General features: G+C 42.2%; 1 protein-coding gene across 1 annotated transcript in view; it reads right to left on the bottom strand.

Moving 5' to 3' along the window:
- The window catches only part of thsd7ba (thrombospondin, type I, domain containing 7Ba), a 901,507-nt gene that overhangs the window by 550,824 nt on the left and 332,290 nt on the right, over positions 1-18,393 (bottom strand). The window contains exon 6 of the mRNA XM_043694069.1: positions 7,452-7,700. Coding sequence (XP_043550004.1) covers positions 7,452-7,700 — 249 coding nt within the window. The remainder of the gene's footprint in view (positions 1-7,451; positions 7,701-18,393) is intronic.

Here is an 18,393-nt window from a genome sequence, read left to right as displayed (position 1 = left end):
ACAGGACTTATACACTTAATGGTAAGGTCCTAGGGAGTGTTGCTGAACAAAGAGACCTTGGAATGCAGATTCATAGCTCCTTGAAAGTGGAGTCGCCGGTAGATAGGATAGTGAAGAAGGCGTTTGGTATGCTTTCCTTTGTTGGTCAGAGTATTGAGTACAGGAGTTGGGAGGTCATGTTGCCGCTGTACAGGACATTCTGGTCTCCTTCCTATCGGAAAGATGTTGTGAAACTTGAAAGGGTTCAGAAAAGATTTACAAGGATGTTGCGATGGTTGGAGGATCTGAGCTACAGGGAGAGGCTGAACAGGCTGGGGCTGTTTTCCCTGGAGCCTCGGAGGCTGAGGGGTGACCTTATAGAGGTTTACAAAATTATGAGGTGCATGGATAGGATAAATAGACAAAGTCTTTTCCCGGGGTCGGGGAGTCCAGAACTAGAGGACATAGGTTTCGGATGAGAGGGGAAAGATATAAAAGAGACCTAAGGGGCAACGTTTTCACACAGAGGGTGGTACGTGTATGGAATGAGCTGCCAGAGGATGTGATGGAGACTGGTACAATTGCAACATTTAAGAGGCATTTGGATGGGTATATGATTGGGAAGAGTTTGGAGGGATATGGACTGGGTGCAGGCAGTTGGGACTAGATTGGGTTGGGATATCTGGTCGACATGGACAGGTTGGACCGAAGGGTCTGCTTCCATGCTGTACATCTCTATGACTCCATGACCTCTTCTCTCCAAACAGAACAGTCCAGAATTCTTCAATCTATCCTCATAACTAAAGTAATTCAAAGAAATTAAAGCATTGTAACTCTCAGTCTTGCCAGACAGAATCTTTGTATTCTTGTTTCTGCCAGAGGGGAAGATTCATAGAGGAATTCAGATCTTGGTTCCTGGATGATCATAGTCCTCCTATCCTGCTGTGTCTCTATTCAAGGAGCAGTTATTTCACTGGATATTTACTATGTATCAATCTAGTTATTGTCTGGTTTCATCCATGTGCTGTTATGTTTAGCATTGGATCATCATCTGTAAGTATAAAGTGGAAAGATTCTCCAAAATGTTTTACTCCTCAAATGGTTAATTTTGATGAGCTAACAGACTTCCTGCTTATTTGACATTTTTACTTGATCATTTTGGAGATACTTGTAACTTGTGGTACAAATTCCATTTTTTTCTTTTGGTGGAGCTTTAAGTATCTATTTAGAGAACTCAGATTTGAATCTAATACTTCATCCATTTAATACTAAATAGGCAGTTGTAAAGCCTGTGCTGCCAAAGTCACATTTGAATATGCGATTCCCAGCATCCTGACCATTCACATTAATGAAGAAGGGCCTGTGCCCGAAACATCGAATCTCCTGTTCCCTGGATGCTGCCTGACCTGCTGTGCTGTTCCAGCAATAAAGTTTCAACTTTGATCTCCAGCATCTGCAGACCTCACTTTCTCCTCATTCACATTAATCACAAGCAGGGCATACAGGAAGAGAGTGTAAGCAATTCAGTCCTTAAGCATGTTCCTTGTTTCAATTAGATTATGACTCTTCTGGATTTCAACTCCATTTAGGTGCCTTAATTTCATATTTCCCAATAACCTGGGCTGACAATGATATCAAACATGCACTGCTAAGAGCAACACAGATTCAAAGTCATCTGTTAAGTTTAATTGATGATTGGGTTTTAGACCTACAGTAAAAAAAATTACTGCTACTATTTGTTTGGCACACCACAAAAGCAATATAAACACCTCACAATGCATTACAAGGGATTCATTCAATCAAACAATTCTGCTGACATTAAACTGCTCAAGATTCACTGTCTTTGAAATTACTGCCTTGAGCACAATGATACAATGCATTGCTAACCATATATGATATTTTGTATAAAGTCAGGAGTCATACAACACCAGGTTACAATCCAACAGGTTTATTTGAAATCACACAAGCTTCCAGAGTGCAGCCCCTTTGACAGGTGCAGTTGACTGAGAAGCAGTCCTTTGAAAGTTTGCAATTTCAAATAAACCTGTTGGACTATAACCTAGTGTTGTGTGATTTCTGACTTTGTCCATCCCAGTCCAACACTGGAACCTCCACATTATACTTTGCATAGTTTACTATAGAGCTTTTCCTCTGACCTATACTACAGTATTTCTGTATAAATCCATATTGCATATTTCCCAGTTACCTTTTTCGAATGTGAGAATATGCAGAAGTTGACCATCTATGAAATTAAAATTATGAACATTTCTTAGACAGGTTTGTGATGGGCAGACAATTCTGAAGCAGTCCACCCATACCACTTTAAAAATAATTACCTTCTGGTCGTTTATTGTAATGCCAAAGGAGGTAAAACAGTTAGCTATTCTTTGCATTACTGCTTGGAAAATGGAAATATGTAGCAAACAGTGAAATTTTAACACTTTTGTGATTTGTTATAATTCACCTCTCATAAACTGTACTTACTTTTTTCTTTTATTTATTCATGAGAAGTGGAATTTGTTGGCTGCACCAGCATTTATTGCCAAACCTTAGTAGCCCTTGACAAGGGAGTGGTAATCTGACTCCTTGAAGCGTTGCAGACAATTTGGCATAGGTAGATCACAATAGCATAGAGACATATTTGCAAGTCAGGATGATGTGTGGCTAAATGGGGAAATTATAAGCAGTGATGTTCCCATGTGTTTGTTGTCCTTGTCCTTCCAGATGGTGGTGTTCATGTGTTTGGAAGATGACATCAATGGAGCTCTGGTGAAATCCTGCAGTGCAAATTATAGGTGGTACATATTGCTGCTACTCAGCACCAGTAGTGGAGGGAGTAAATGTTTTTGGATCTGGTGTCAATCAAATTGATGCTTTGTCCTGGATGGTATCAAACTTCTTGAGTGTTGTTTGAGCTGCCTGGATGGCTGCAACTTATGTTGGATGGGTATTTATTTGATGTTGTATTCATTCAATGTTGTGCTTTAGATTTTATGGAAAGCCATGCACTGAAACAATGAGTGGAGCACCAGATAAGAATAATGGTCTTGAGTTACCAGCCACTCATTTGAAAGCTCATAAGTTGATGACCATCTCATAGTCTCAATTAATATTGTATCTTTTAAATACTTCAGCACTATCACCAATAAAGCAGAGGAAGATAGATCTAGGGTCCATTAACTACAGTACTCCCACAGGCTGCAATCTGTGCCTAGTCTTTTTCTGAGTAAAGCACATTTTTGTCAAGCAGGAGTTATGGTTTCATTAGATTTCCTAATTTCAATTCCCAGTAAATTTTTAATATCTAACTTTGAACCAGATAATCTCGCCAAGTGGTATTATCAGCTTTGATTTTCAGGATAACATAATCATTGAAACTAAGGTGAGCTTTACCACCCTGAGTCCCAGGTCTACAGTGTACTTATGCCAAGCACTGTTGTGTTCTATCCTCCCATTGAAGCCAGGATAACAAGGTCAATATCATCCCAACCCTCCATCTGCAGAACCCCATGCCCTTCTTTGTCTGACTATCTCCCATCTGATATATTGAGTTGTATCTCCTCCGCATTCTAGCATGCTGCCTACAGTCCCCATGAATGACTTCCTCAATTTCTCTGTCACAGCAGTGGCCCCTGACAACCCTCCCCTTGATTTTCATTGAACATGCCCCAAGATGCACCATGGGGCCCATGCCCTGAACCAACCTGGGATGACTGCATCCCGCACCTCGCTAATAGGTGACCAGAGCAGTGATTGATCTCTGTGCAGTTTACCAATCCTACTGATCCCAGACTTCAAACAAAAAATGCTGGAGATCACAGCAGGTCAGGCAGCATGCATGGAAAGAAAGCAAGCTAATGTTTTGAGTCTAGATGACTCTTCCTCAGAGTTGAAGTGAAGTGTGAAGAGGGCAAATTTATGCAATAGTGGGTGGGGGGGAATGGGTAGGTGATGAATGGGGGTTTGGTGGTGGAGTGCTAGGTAAAAAGGATGTTGATAATTTACATTAAGTGATCAGACCCTGCAGGAATGACCATGGCACACTCCCAGACTGTAAGCATATGAAACAAGTGATTCTGAACCCATCCCAGCTACTTGACTAATTTCCTGAAGCCCTTGGACTGATATCAAACAATAACTGCTAACTATCAACAGTTCCTTTCAACTTGTCTGTGACTACTCCCTTAGACTGAAAATCTAGCTATTTGCTTGAAGCACATTCAGTATGTTTGTCACATAAACTGCGGGTAAATGTTGTAGCAGTTGTGACATTGATAGAGCATGGTGCCATACAGGAACATGTCCACCGCCTTAACTCATCATTGCTGATGAACATGACAAGCAGCCTGGCTTCGTGATGCAGGACAGAAGGACTGTGAGCCTTTAAGTTCTGAATGAGGCACTAATGCACAAAAAGGCAAAGCAAGGCATTGATTCTATAAGCATCTAAGTGAGTGAGCACTCGAAAGCAAGTTAAGAGCCATACTCTGTTCTCATTCATGTGCTGACTATCTGTGCCTGCACACAAAGCAGCCTGGCAGCAGCATTACAATGGGAGGTATTGGTGTGCTGTAGAGTGCGGTGTTGAAATGCTGTATGATAAGTGAGTCAAGATGTGATGTTATAATGTGGCGAAGGTGGTTGTTGTCCCATGCCAGCCTCCATTGATAAGGGATACAGGTAATTCCTGCTGATGGAACATGCTCTGAAATGTTGGGAAATACTGGCCAAAGCAGATAACAAGCAAGGACACCAGCTCATTGCTGCTGCCAGGTACCCACTCAGATTTTAATGTCAGGAATTGTTACCATCTAATTTCATGCCACTGCGTGGAAAAATAGCAAACTGCACATAAATCAGGTGAGATTAAGTAATAATATTAATTAATACATGTAAAGCAGTCCCTTACTATTCACTAGCTAGAATTGCATTGTGTCCTTAAAACTTATGTGCAGAATTTGACTTTATCATTCTTACTGTATTCTTCTGTCTCATCATTGCCCACATTGATTGGTTGATTGCTTGATTGATTGATTGATTGATTTATTGTTATGTGTATCAAAGTACAGTGAAAAGCTTTGTTTACAAGCAATACAAGGAGATCATGGTAAGCATGGATGTATAGGTCAAAAAGACTTTGACAGAGGCATACGGGTTACATTGCACAGGACGTGCACTAGGCAAGATCAACACCAGCAAAATCAGCATCATTTGAGGTTAGAGAGTCTATTCATCAGTTTAATAACAGCCAGGAAGAAGCTGTTCCTGAACCTGCTAGTGCTTGTGTTCAAGCTTCTGTATCTCCTGCCTGATGGAAGAGGTTGTGGGAGATAATTACCGGGGTGGGTTGAGTCTTTGATGATGTTTGCAGCCTTTTTGCGATGGCAAGGTGTGTAAATGGAGTCCATGGATGGAAGGCTGGCTTCCATGATGGTCTGGGTTGTGCACGCCACCTTCTGTAGTTTCTTACGGTCCTGGGCAGAGCAGTTGCCATACCAGGCCATTATGCACCCAGATAGTATGCTCTCAATGGTGCACCTGTAGAAGTTGGTGAGGCTCCTTATGGACATGCCAAATTTCCTGAGCCAACTGAGGCAGAAGAGGTAATGTTGTGCCTTCTTGACTGTTGCATCGACATAGGAAGCCCAGGACAGATTGTCGGTTATCGTCACTCCGAGGAACTTATCACTTTCAATCCTCTTAAACTCTGCTCTGTTGATTTGATGGGAGCATGTTTTCCTCCTTTCTTTCTGAATTCAATTATCATTGTTCAGGTGCTGAGAAAATTCCATGTATAATTCTTTTAAGTAGCATTTTCAGGTTCTATTTTTAATCACATTGTGTAGATTTTTTTCCCTTCCAAAGTTCGAGGCATCTTGATCATTACTTTACGATTGGGTTTCTGGTTTCATAATTGCAAGTATTAACCTCAACTCAATTAACAAGCAAGAATTAATTGATTGAAATAGAAAAAGGCGACAGTTTGGATTGCAGTGGCCAAACTAATTAAAACCATGATAAAAATAATCAGTTGTAATTTTACTGCAGGTTGGCTTTTATATCACAATGTTCTATCACAGTTCTCGCTAAACAATTATCTTTATTTAGCCTCAACTCTGCAGTGTACAATGGGAGGGCCCTCTTTAACCCTGAAAAACTTCAAATTTCAAATCCTAGCCATCTCCAAATCACTTCCTTAATTGGTTACAATCCTATCTTTCAGAAGATTCCACCAATGATGTGTCATCCTTAATTTTCTTAATGTGCTATTTACCAGTTCTCAAAGTGGAAACCATAGAGAAGTTACCAAACTGAGAGAGGATATTCAGAACACATGACTGTAGCCCTGCAAGTTACAGTGCTTCAGGTGCGGATCCAAGTTGCTTATAAATGAATTGAGGGTTTCTGCCACAACCACCAAATTCAGCAGTGAATTCTAGTTACTCACCACCTCCTGGCTGAAAAGGCTTTTCCTTATGCCCCCTCTATTTCCTTCCACCACACATCTCAAACCTGTATTTCTCAGTGCTTGTTCTATTCACAGGGCCTTCCCTGTGAACTCCATCCACACCTCAATCTATCCAAGCCACTCACTTTTTTTTACACCTCAATTTAAGTGCCCCTCAACCTCTTCTTTTCTAAGGAAAACAACACTATCCTATTCAATTTTTCCTTATAACTGCAATTTTCAAACCTTGAAAACATTCTAGCAAATCTCCTCTGAGCTCTCTCAAGAGCAATAATGCCCTTTCAATAATGTGGTGACCAGAACTGTGCACAAAATTAAATCTGTGGCCTAACCAGTTCCTATGTAAATTCAGTTTTTCATCCCTATTTTTATATTCTATACCTTGTCAAGTTGCCTCCTTTAGCACCTCATCTACCTTTGTTACCTCTTTCTGGGACCTATGGACATGCTTTCCATTCATTGTGGACTCCTAGGTTTGTTTGCCCTACCACAATGCATAACCCCACCTTCTCCAGATTGAATTCCTTTTGTCACTTTTCTGCCCACTCATCTGTGATCATTCCTGCAGCCTAGCTCTTGAATTTCTTTCAATTCAAAATAACAGCTCAAACCCCATTATTCCAACAATGACTGACTATGTGATTCCACCCTACTAAGTCTAAGTCTTCATTGTTCTGCTCTTCAGAATTCTCTTCCTATTATATTTCTCAACACCTTCAAATCTATCATTACTGCTCTCTTCCAGCACACTTCCTAATTATATAAGTTTTTCTGTACCTGCCAAGTGAACACATTTCCATCCTGTCTCGGTATGCAAGACATTTTGCAATATTAAGACCACTGCCTAAGTTCCATTTGGTGTATTACAATCCTGTAAAAGCATATTGAGGAAATGTACAACTGCTAAAGAATGATTAGCAACAGAATTATTTGAGCATAAACTATGCTTTACTATTGCTTTACTATTGCTTTAAAAATCAATGAATTCATAAGTCAGACATACCTCTGACATGGTGGTAATCTTTCTCCTCCAATATTACAAGTTTCTTTTTCCTCGAGATTGGGACAATCTTTGCCGCCACCTATAGCTACACACTTTATGAATCGAATCCTGCTTCTATACCCTGGAGAATAGTCAGACGATCGACAAGTCTTGGTGCATGAATTCCATTCAGACCATTCAGAAAAGTCACAATCACGAGGCATAACACATGATTGAAAGATTGCAGGGGTGTCACCACGAATACAAAGGCTAATGACAAAGAAACAAAAGAGACAGTATGTCAGTAATCAAAAACCTAATAGATTTTGAGTATATTCACCAGACATAAATCCTTATTAAGAAAAAAAGTTATTTATAATTGTGAATGGATTCCACACACTGGGTGAATGATTTAATTGTCCTATGGTCAGAATATTTCCACTTTAGTCATTCCACTATTTGGTTGGATTCTTCAAAGGATGTTCATAATTAATGCTTCCCTGAGATGGGAATAAACACAGGTTAAGCATAATGAGAAGTAATTCCATGAAAATGAATCTCTGGACGCTTATAGTTAAACTAATGTAGACTCCTCTAAGGATCTACACCAACCTCTGTGTAGAGTTTACCTGGAAACTTTATTTGTGACATTATTTCACTCCGCATAATTGTTTATGGGATCTTATAATTTAATTAACATGCTTTTAGAAATAGCAAAAATACAGTAACATTTAAAAAATAGTAACCTAATGTTGCAGTATGTTGTGGTAATTAATTGTATAATTGTACCAAAAAAAAGCACCTTCAGGATATTAGTGCACTACTGTTGGGGAAAAAGACAAGAAAAAGAAAATGATACTACATATCCATTGCCACAATGGCATGCTATTTATAGCTTAAATAATTAAACAACTTGAAAAAATACTAATTATTGGTGTTTCAAAATGTGAAACACTAATTAGCTAAACAAAATGCAGTAAAGATAGCAGTACAGATGAAATGTTGCAGCTGTAGCATTGGGCATCAGTATGATCTGCAACGATCATACTGACAATAAGGAACTTCGGCTCAGTGTTAATGAGCTGGAGTCTGCCCTTCAGATATTATGACACATTATTAAAAAGTTTGAGAATGAGAGCACAGATTTAAAGTGATCTAAAAAAAATTAGTCAATTTAAAATAATCTGCAAAAAACTTTTTTCACACTGCAAATGGTTCAAGTCTGGAATGCCCTTCCTGGCATTCAAGAGAGCTTTAGAAGACTATTTGAATTGAAACAAAATGCAGGGGTGTGGAATAAAGGCACAGAATTGGCACTATATCATAATGCTCATTCAGAGAGCAGATATGATGGACTAAATGGTGTTCTTCTACGCCATAACATTTCTGTGATTCTGTGATCAGAGAGAGAAAGTTACCCAGACATTTTGTTCCAGGAGACAATCACACCCCTCAGATAAGGCAGATCAGATTTAGCCCATGGTTACAGCGAGAAAATGTGACAATGACTAGGGTAGATATGGGAATTCATGAATTAGCATCAGCACCATGCTTGTCCAGCTAGTCAAAAGTTCTTGAGGTGCCAGTGAAAGGGTACAGGGATTTCAGGGAAGCTGGGCGTGCTTACCACAACATCAGAGCACATGGGCCCAATTCAAGTTAGGGGATTAAAACGAAATGTAGCAATAGGATAAGACAATATGCATGGGGAAATGGACACTGCTCTCTGCAGTCAAAAGCATGAGTGCAGAAGGCTACATTGTCTCCTCGGTGCCAAGGTTAAATATATCTCCTCAGGTTGGGAGAAGAACTTGGAGCATTGGGAGAAGGATCCAGTTTTTATAGTTCACAAAGATTGACCTCTTTGGAACAGAAAAGAAAGAGGTTCTACTAAAGGAATATGAATAACCAAGTGTTAAGGTGAAAAGCAGAATTATAAATTTAGTAACGCCTGGATTATTTTCTGAGCAAACTTGAAGATGATGTGCAAGATCAGAGAGTTGAATACATGGTTAAAATGACTGACGTTTTTATTTTCATGAGTTTTGCTTCATGAGGACTGGCAGTGGTACTTAGTAAAAACTTTAAAGTAAATAGACACTAGTGGCAAATGGTTCATGTGATGTGTAATTAAGAAAGTTAGGAGAAATGACAAGATAGTAATGGAAGTGAGCAATATAGGTAATGACAACAAGAATATGATGGGAAGGAAAGTAAGTGAAGTAAAGGACACAGGAATCAGTAAAGCCACATTGGTTAAATAATTGGACTAATGTTTGGCAAGGGCAGTTTATTATGGGAAAATGTCAAACATTGTCTATTTTGGTGGGAAGAAAGAAAAGCAGGATATTATTTAAATGGAGGTAGAATTAAAAATGGTGTCATATAAAGAGATCAGTGTGCTCTAATTATTACAATCCCTGGAAAAACCATCAAATTTATATGGAGTCTGGTGAGGGACCAATAACGTTTTGTTTTCTTATATACACAGATTACACAGATTACTTACAGTGTGGAAACAGGCCCTTCGGTCCAACAAGTCCACACCGACCCTCCGAAGAGCAACTCACGTGACCCATTCCTCTAAACTTACCTCTTCACCTAACACTATGGGCAATTTAGCACAGCCAATTCACCTAACCTGCACATTTTTGGACTGTGGGAGGAAACCGGAGCACCCGGAGGAAACCCACGCAGACACGGGGAGAATGTGCAAACTCCACACAGTCAGTTGTCTGTGGTGGAAATTGAAGAAGTTCAATATCCTAGGTACTTAAAGCCAAGGATTCCAAGGATTAAAAAAAATTAAATTTAACCATGTGAGCTGAGAAAAATAAATCCATAATATGTATACAGAACATAGTCTAGGATGAACAAGAGGTAAACAAACAACAGTGATCTAACACTTCACATCTGCTTTTTAAAAGGCAAAAACAGTCAATTCATCTCCTTTGGAAGCAACTTCAGTTTGTCACTTTCGAAGGTTTAGCCTTAGAATTCCCTCAAACGCCACTCTGTTATGGATTGTGTCAATGACAGCTTACACTTTGGTAATGTAAATATTTCCCTGGAGACTGCTTTTACCGAATTCCCAAGACAGTACTCTAATCAGAGGCACAGTTCCAGCTTCTTTGCAGTCAGATAGCCTCACTAAGTTGACATTACTCCATAAATTTCTCTAAGCTCCAATAGTTCTCTACTACACCAAGAATATATTACCTGAAGGCTTCCTATACCCCTGGTCTCAGCCACAATGAAATATCAATGGCGTTCAGTGACTTCTCCTACTCAAACAGCCAAGACTCTGCTTCTAACACTCTCCCAGCTTCAAACGTAGAACTGACCTCTCTTTGCAAACCACGTGTTACACACCATTTGTTGGACCTTTGCCCACTCATTTAAACTCTCTATATCTCTCTTTAAAATCCTTATGTCCTCTTCAGTACTTACCATCCCTTCATCTAAGTCATTTATCTGATTTGGAAACAGTTGAGTCTCAGCACCAATTCCTCTCCTTGTCTCGTTACATATTGCCAACCTGACAGTGACATATTGGACTACTCTCTTCTTTCTGTTAGCCAAAAAATCTTCTAGCCAAACCAATATGTTATCCTTTGTACCACGAGCTTTTATTTTCCACAATAACCTTTGATGTGGCATTTTATCAAATACCTTCAGGAAATCTAAATACAATAGATTCTCTGGTTCCCCTTAATTGCAGAAAGTGTCACTCCTTCAAACACTCCAATATGTTGGTTAACATGGTTTTTCTTTCACAAATTCATTCTTGGGCTGGTGGCACTATCCTCTGAGGACATTAAGTATGTTTGCAATGGAGATTGATAGATTTATAAAGACTCAAAACATCAAGGAATGTTGAAAAATCAAAGGAAAAGGTCATTTAGGTCAATGATCAGCCATTAGTGTGGTGCTGGAGAAGTACAGCAGGTCAGGCAGCATCTAAGGAGCAGGAGAATCGACGTTTCGGGCAAAAGCCCTTCATTAGGAATAAGGCTGTGAGCTGAGGGGGTGGTGAGATAAATGGGAGGGGTTTAGGGCTGATGGAAAGGTACCTGAGAGTGCTATGGATAGATGGAGGTGGGGGTAATGATGATAGATTGGAGAGGAGGATGGACAGGTAGGACAGGTCATGAGGGTGGTGCCGAGTTGGAAGGTTGGAACTGGGATAAGGTGGGGGGAGGGAAATAAGAAACTGGTGAAATCCACATTGATGCCGTGGGATTGGAGGGTCCTGAGACGGAAGATGAAGCATTCTTCTTCCAGGTATTGTGTGATTTGGAAGTCACCATGGAGGAAGCCCAGGACCTGCATTTCCTTGGCAAAATGGGAAGGGGAGTTGGATTGTTTGGCCACGGAGCAGTGGGATTAGTTGGTGTGGGTGACCCAGAAATGTGTTCTGAAGCATTCTGCGAGTAGACATCCTGTCGCCCAATGTAGAGGAGCAACGAATACAGTAAATGACATGTGTGGAAGTGTTGGTAAAACTCTGATGGATGTGGAAGGCTCCTTTGGGGCCTTGGGTGGTGTGGGTGCAGGTTTTTCCCCTGTTGTGGCAGGGGAAGGTGCTAGGAGGGGAGGGTGGGTTGGTAGGGGGCATGGACCTGATGAGGGAGTTGCGGAGGAAATGGTCTTGACGGAAAGTGGATAGGGGTGGCGAGTGAAACATATCTCTGGCAGTTGGGTCCGTTTGTGGGTGGCGAAAATGGCGGAAGATGATGCGATGTATACAGAGGTTGGTGGGGTGGAATGTGAGTACCAGGAGGGTTCTGTTCTTGTTGACACTGGAGGGGTGAGGTTCGAGGGCAGAGGTGCAGGAAGTGGATGAGCTGTGCTGAAGTCATCATCAACCACATGGGAAATTGTGGTCATTAACGAAGGAGGCCATCTGGATGTGCTCTGTGGTGGAACTGGGGTCCTCCTAGCATCAGATGTGGCAAAGGTGGAGGAATTGGGAATAAGGGACAGCATTTTTATGGGAGGCAGGATGGGAGGAGGTGTAATCCAGGTAGCTGTGGGGGTCGGTGGGTTTGTAGAAGGTGTCAGTGTTGAGTTGGTCATCGTTGATGGAGATGGAGAGGAACCAGGAAGAGGAGGGAGGTGTCTGAGACTGTCCAGGTAAACTTAAGTTCGGGATGGAACGTGTTACTGAAGTTGATGAAGTATTCAACCTCCTCATAGGAGCACAAGGTGATGCTGATGCAATTATCAATGTAGTGGAGGAAGAGGTGGGGAATGGTGCCGGAGTAGCTACGGAAGATGAACTGTTCCACATAACTGACAAAGAGACACTGCATAGCTGGGGCCCATGAGAGTACCCATGGCTACTCGTTTTATCTGGAGGAAATGAGAAGATTCAAAGGAGCAATTATTGAGGGTGAGGACCAGTTCAGCCAAACGAATGAGAGTGTCAATGGAAGGGTACAGGTGAGGAGGTCAGGAGAGGAAGAAACAGAGGGCTTGGAGGCCCTCGTCATGGTGGATGGAGGTGTACAGGGACTGGATGTCCATGGTGAAGATGAGACATTGAGAGCCAGGGAAACAAAAGCCTTGGAGGAGGTGGAGGGCATGGGTGGTGTCCCAAATATTTATGAGAAGTTTCTGGACTGAGGGGATAAGACAGTACGAAGGTATGTGGAGGTGCGTTTGGTGGGGCAGGAGCAAGCCGAGATGATGGGCCAGCTGGAGTAGTCAGGCTTGTGGATCTAGGAGGTAGAACTGGGTGGTCCGGGGTTCCCAAACTATAAGGTTGGAAGCTGTGGGTGGGAGATCCAGTTCATCAACTTCACTCGAGGTTGAACTGTTCATCAACTTCACTAATTACATTGATGACTGTATCGGCGCCACCTCATGCTCCCACAAGGAGGTTGAACAGTTCATCAACTTCACTAACACGTTCCACCCCAAACTTACGTTCACCTGGATCATCTCAGACACCTCCCTCCCCTTTCTGGACCTCTCCATCTCCATCAACAGTGACCGACTCAACACTGACACCTTCTACAAACCCACACTGACTCCCACAGCTACCTGGACTACACCTCCTCTCACCCTGCCTTCTGTAAAAAATATTATCCCTTATTCCCAAGTCCTTCACCTCCGCCACATCTGCTCCCAGGAGGACCAGTTCCACCACAGAATACACCAGATGGCCTCCTTCTTTAAAGACCGCAATTTCACCTCACACGTGGTTGATAGTGCCCTCCAGCACATCTCTTCCACTTCCCACATTTCCGCCCTCGAATCCTACTCCTCCAAGGATAGAATCCCCCGGTCCTCATCTTCCACCCCACCAACCTCTGTATACATCGCATCATCCTCCACCAGTTCTGCCACCTGCAAACAGACCCCACCAGCAGAGATATATTTCCCTCCCCACCCCATCCAGCTTCTGTAAAAACCATTCCCTCCATGACTCTCTTATCAGATCCACCCTACCCACCAACCCACCCTCCCCTTCCCAGCACCTTCCCCTGCTACAGCAGGCATTGAAAAACCTGTGCCCACACCTCCCCTCTCACCTCCATCCAAGGCTCCAAAGGAGCCTTCCACATCCATCAGAGTTTCACCAGTACTTCCACAAGTCATTTACTGTGTCCGTTGTTCCCGATGTAGTCTCCTCTATATTGGGGCAACGGGATGCCTACTTGCAGAACGCTTTAGAGACCATCTCCGGGACACCCACACCAATCAACCCCACCGCTCTGTGGCCGAACACTTTAAATCCCCCTCCCACTCTGCATGCTGGAGGACATGCAAGTCCTGGGCCTTCTCCACCGCCACTCCCTACCCACCAGTCACCTGGAGGAAGAACGCCTCATCTTCTGCCTCAGGATCCTCCAAACCTACAGCATCAATGTGGATTTCACCAGTTTCATCATTTCCCCTCTCCCCACCTTATCCTAGTTCCAACCCTTCAACTCGGCACCGCCTTCATGGCCTGGCCTACCTGTCCATCTTCCTTCCCACCTATCATCTCCACCCCTCCTCTCTGACCTATCATCATTACCCCCACCTCCATTCATCCATCGCACTCTCAGCTACCTTCCCCCAGCCCCACCCCCCCTCCCATTTATCTTACCACCTCCTCGGCTCACAGCCTCATTCCTGATGAAGGGCTTTTGCCCAAAACATCAATTCTCCTGCTCATCAGATTCTACCTGACTTGCAGTGCTTTCCCAGTACCACAATATTACCTAGTCTCCGGCATCTGCAGTCCTCACTTTCACCTAGATGATCAGCCATTGTCTAGAATAGCAGAGTAAGTTCAAGGGGCTAAATGACCAACTCCTGCTTCAAAAGCTCACCAGAAAATTTTGGTTGCAGTTAAGCGACCATTTACTCTATATCCCAGGGGCCTAAATGTCTGCAATCGTTGGAACATTTTCAAACTCAGCCTATGACTGATGGTTTACAAACTCAGCAATTTAACACCATATAGGTTAGCCTTAATTCTATGGTGTACAGTTGTTGTGTTGACACACAAAAAACTACAGAAAGTTTCTGAAATAGCCACTTCGTAGCTTTTAGTTAAGCACATCACCAACACCAAGGCAAGAACAAGTCATCTAAATGCTGCAAAAGGCAAGTAGACAACTGCAAACTATTCATAGAAAAGCAGTTAATTAGCTCCTGAAATGTTTTACAATTTAGTTGAAAAGCCTGATACATTTGGAAAAAGTCTGTACTATCTCACTGTCCTGTAATTATCTTCATAACCAGTTTCAAGGCTTCACAGGTTATCATGATTCGAATGTTAATCCTTTGAGATAAGTCAGAACCTACAGGATTAATGTTCAAAGGTTGTAATGTTCTGAGCATGGAAAATGTTTGCAAGAAAATGAACAACAACGCAGGAGGCAAATACGATAAATGATGCATAAATACACATTTTGGCTTCCAGCTGAATAAAACTGATTAAAATGATCCCATTTAAATAGGTTTCTTGCAAATGAGATTTCATTAGAGACTGAGACTGAAACCGTATCATGCTTCTTGCTACTGTGGAGTTTCCTTGTTATTGTCTCTCTGTACCTTATGATGCCATATTGTTTCACCTAATGTGTGTCCATTCTCACTAATTGAATCTAAGCAGGTAATTTGAATTCTATTTTATAACCATGGGAAAAAATATAGAATGTAAACTAATTATCCTCCACTGCTTAGTGCAACAACAACTGGAATATATCCAAGCAGCAAGAATCACAGCTTAGGCAGAGGGGTGTAATTTTTTTTGTGATAAATGCTCAATTGAACACATTTTAGTAGGATCGTAAAAGTGTCATATGGCATATCTGTGCTTCATGTGCTGGCATTTCAATTACATTTTCAGTGATATGCAAATTTGCTTAAAGCCAATTACATTTGTATGGGAAAATAGATAGGTAATGGTGACTTTGTAAAGGGAATCAGTGGCAATCTGGAAAACAATTGTGGCAGCATTCAGAAAGGTTATATAACTTCAGACAGGGTAGCAATACATTCTGAAAAGACAATGATGTTCTTAGAGAGGATAACTGCAACAGGTTTAGAGACAGCAGGTGACAAGAATATGGTGATAGTTTTCCAAGTAAGGAAATGCTTTGAGAGTTGCTGTAGCCTAAGTTATGTTTAGCTTCTACTATCAGTATAAAACGTATATAAATAATTTTCCACAATGTAAAAAGGAATTACATTAAAATAGATGTATATTTAATGGTGCACTGAATATCATAATCTATTTGGTTAAAAATCACACAACGCCAGGTTATAGTCCAACAGGTTTAATTGGAAGCACACTAGCTTTCGGAGTATCGCTCCTTCATCAGGTGATGGTGGAGGGCTCGATCGTAACACAGAATTTATAGCAAAAATTTACAGTGTGATGTAACTGAAATTATACATTGAAAAATTTATTGTCTGTTAAGCCTTTCATCTGTTAGAATACAGTGATAGTTTCACTTCTTTCATGTGTAAATCACAAAACCTTTTTTTAAAGTTGCATTTTCGGGTTAGCTGTTAACAATGGTGATAGCTAGACAATATGTTGAAGGTGTTGGCCCCCTGTGTTCTCTGTCTATGCCATGATGTTTAGATTGATTCTAATCTAAAAAGTGAGATAACAGAGTTTTACATAAATTCATGCAGTTTTTAAGCTCAAGAATTCTACATGAATGCAAGTAGTTTTTGAGCAAAGTACAAAGTAACTCTGCAAGTACAAATTCACCCCCCAAAATATATGTGTGCATGTGGATCTTTGTCTGACTGTGTGTGTATGTGTCTATCTGGGGTGGGGGTTGTGAGTGTGAGAAAGTGTATGTGTGTGTGTGTGTGTGTGTAGTGAGTGCAGTGTCTTACGTCTGTGAGGGGGTGGATGTGCAAGTGTGAGAGTGTGTGTGTCTATAAGGGTGTGTGTGGGTGTCTGTGTGCGCGTCTGTGTGTACCTGTGTCCGTGTGTATGTGAGAGTGTGTGTGTGTAGGAATATCTGTGTGTGTGCGTAGTGCAATGGTGATAACCTGTAATGTGACATGAACCCAAGGTCCCGGTTGAGGCCCTCCCTATGGGTACCGAACTTAGCTATCAGCCTCTGCTCGGCCACCTGTCTCTGCTGCCTGTCCCGGAGTCCACTTTGGGGGATGGTCACCCGAAGGTCCGAGGCCAAATGTCCTGGACCACTGAAGTGTTCCCCAACTGGGAGGGAACCCTCCTGTCTGTTGATTGTTGTGCAGTGCCCATTCATCCATTGTCGTAGTCTTTGCTCGGTTTCCCCAATGTACCATGCCTCCGGGCATCCTTGCAACGTATAAGATAGACAACGTTGGCTGACTCACATGAGTACCTGCTGAAAATGTGTTGCTGAAAAAGTGCAGCAGGTCAGGCAGCACCCAAGGAGCAGGAGAATCGACGTTTCGGGCATAATCCCTTCTTCAGGAGCTGAAAATGTGTTGCTGGAAAAGCGCAGCAGGTCAGGCAGCACCCAAGGAGCAGGAGAATCGACGTTTTGGGCATAAGCCGTTCTTCAGCTATTTCCTGAAGAAGGGCTTATGCCTGAAGTCCTCACTTTCTCCTCACATGAGTACCTGCCATGTACAAAGTGGGAGGTGTTCCCACGCGTAATAGTGGTATCTATGTCCACAATCTGACACGTCTTGCAGCGTCAACCATGGCAGGGTTGTATGGAATTGTCCTGAGAGCCGGGCAGTTTGCTACAAACAATGATCTGTTTGAGGTTTGGCGGTTGTTTAAAGGCAAGTAGTGGAGATGTGGGGAAGGTCTTGGTGAGGTGCTCATCCTCATTGATAATATGTTGCAGGTCACGAAAAACATGGCGTAATTTTTCTGCTCCTGGGAAGTACTGAACAACGAAAGGTACCCTGTCAGTTGCAGCACGTGTCTGTCTCCTGAGGAGGTCATTACGGTTCCTTGCTGTGGCACGTCGGAACTGGCGGTCAATGAGTTGAGCATCGTACTCCATTTTTGTGAGGGCATCCTTGAGTACTTCCAGGTGTCCATCACATTCCTTCTCATCTGAGCAGATCCAGTGTATGCGTAGGGCTTGTCCATAGGGAAAGGCTGTTTTAATATGTTTTGGGTGGAAGCTGGAGAAGTGTAGCATTGTGAGGTTGTCTGTGGGTTTGCGGTAGAGTGTGGTGCTGAGGTGTCCATCCTTGATGGAGACGCATGTGTCCAAGAATGAGACAGATAGTCAAGAGTAGTCCATGGTGAGTTTGATGGTAGGATGAAACTTGTTGATGTCACTGTGTAGTTTTATCAGTGACTCCTCGCCATGGGTCCAGAGGAAGAAAATGTCATCAATGTACCTGGTCTACAATGTTGGTTGGAGATCCTGCATAGAGAAAAAATCTTGTTCGAATCTGTGCATAAAAATGTTGGCATATTGGAGTGCAAATTTGGTCGCCTTGGCTGTTCCCTGTGTCTGGATGAAGAACTGGTTGTCAAAGGTGA

This window comes from Chiloscyllium plagiosum, chromosome 7 (assembly GCF_004010195.1).
Source record: "Chiloscyllium plagiosum isolate BGI_BamShark_2017 chromosome 7, ASM401019v2, whole genome shotgun sequence".
NCBI lineage: Eukaryota > Metazoa > Chordata > Chondrichthyes > Orectolobiformes > Hemiscylliidae > Chiloscyllium > Chiloscyllium plagiosum.
Note: the sequence above shows the minus strand (reverse complement) of the source record. Positions and strands in the feature narration are given on the sequence as shown.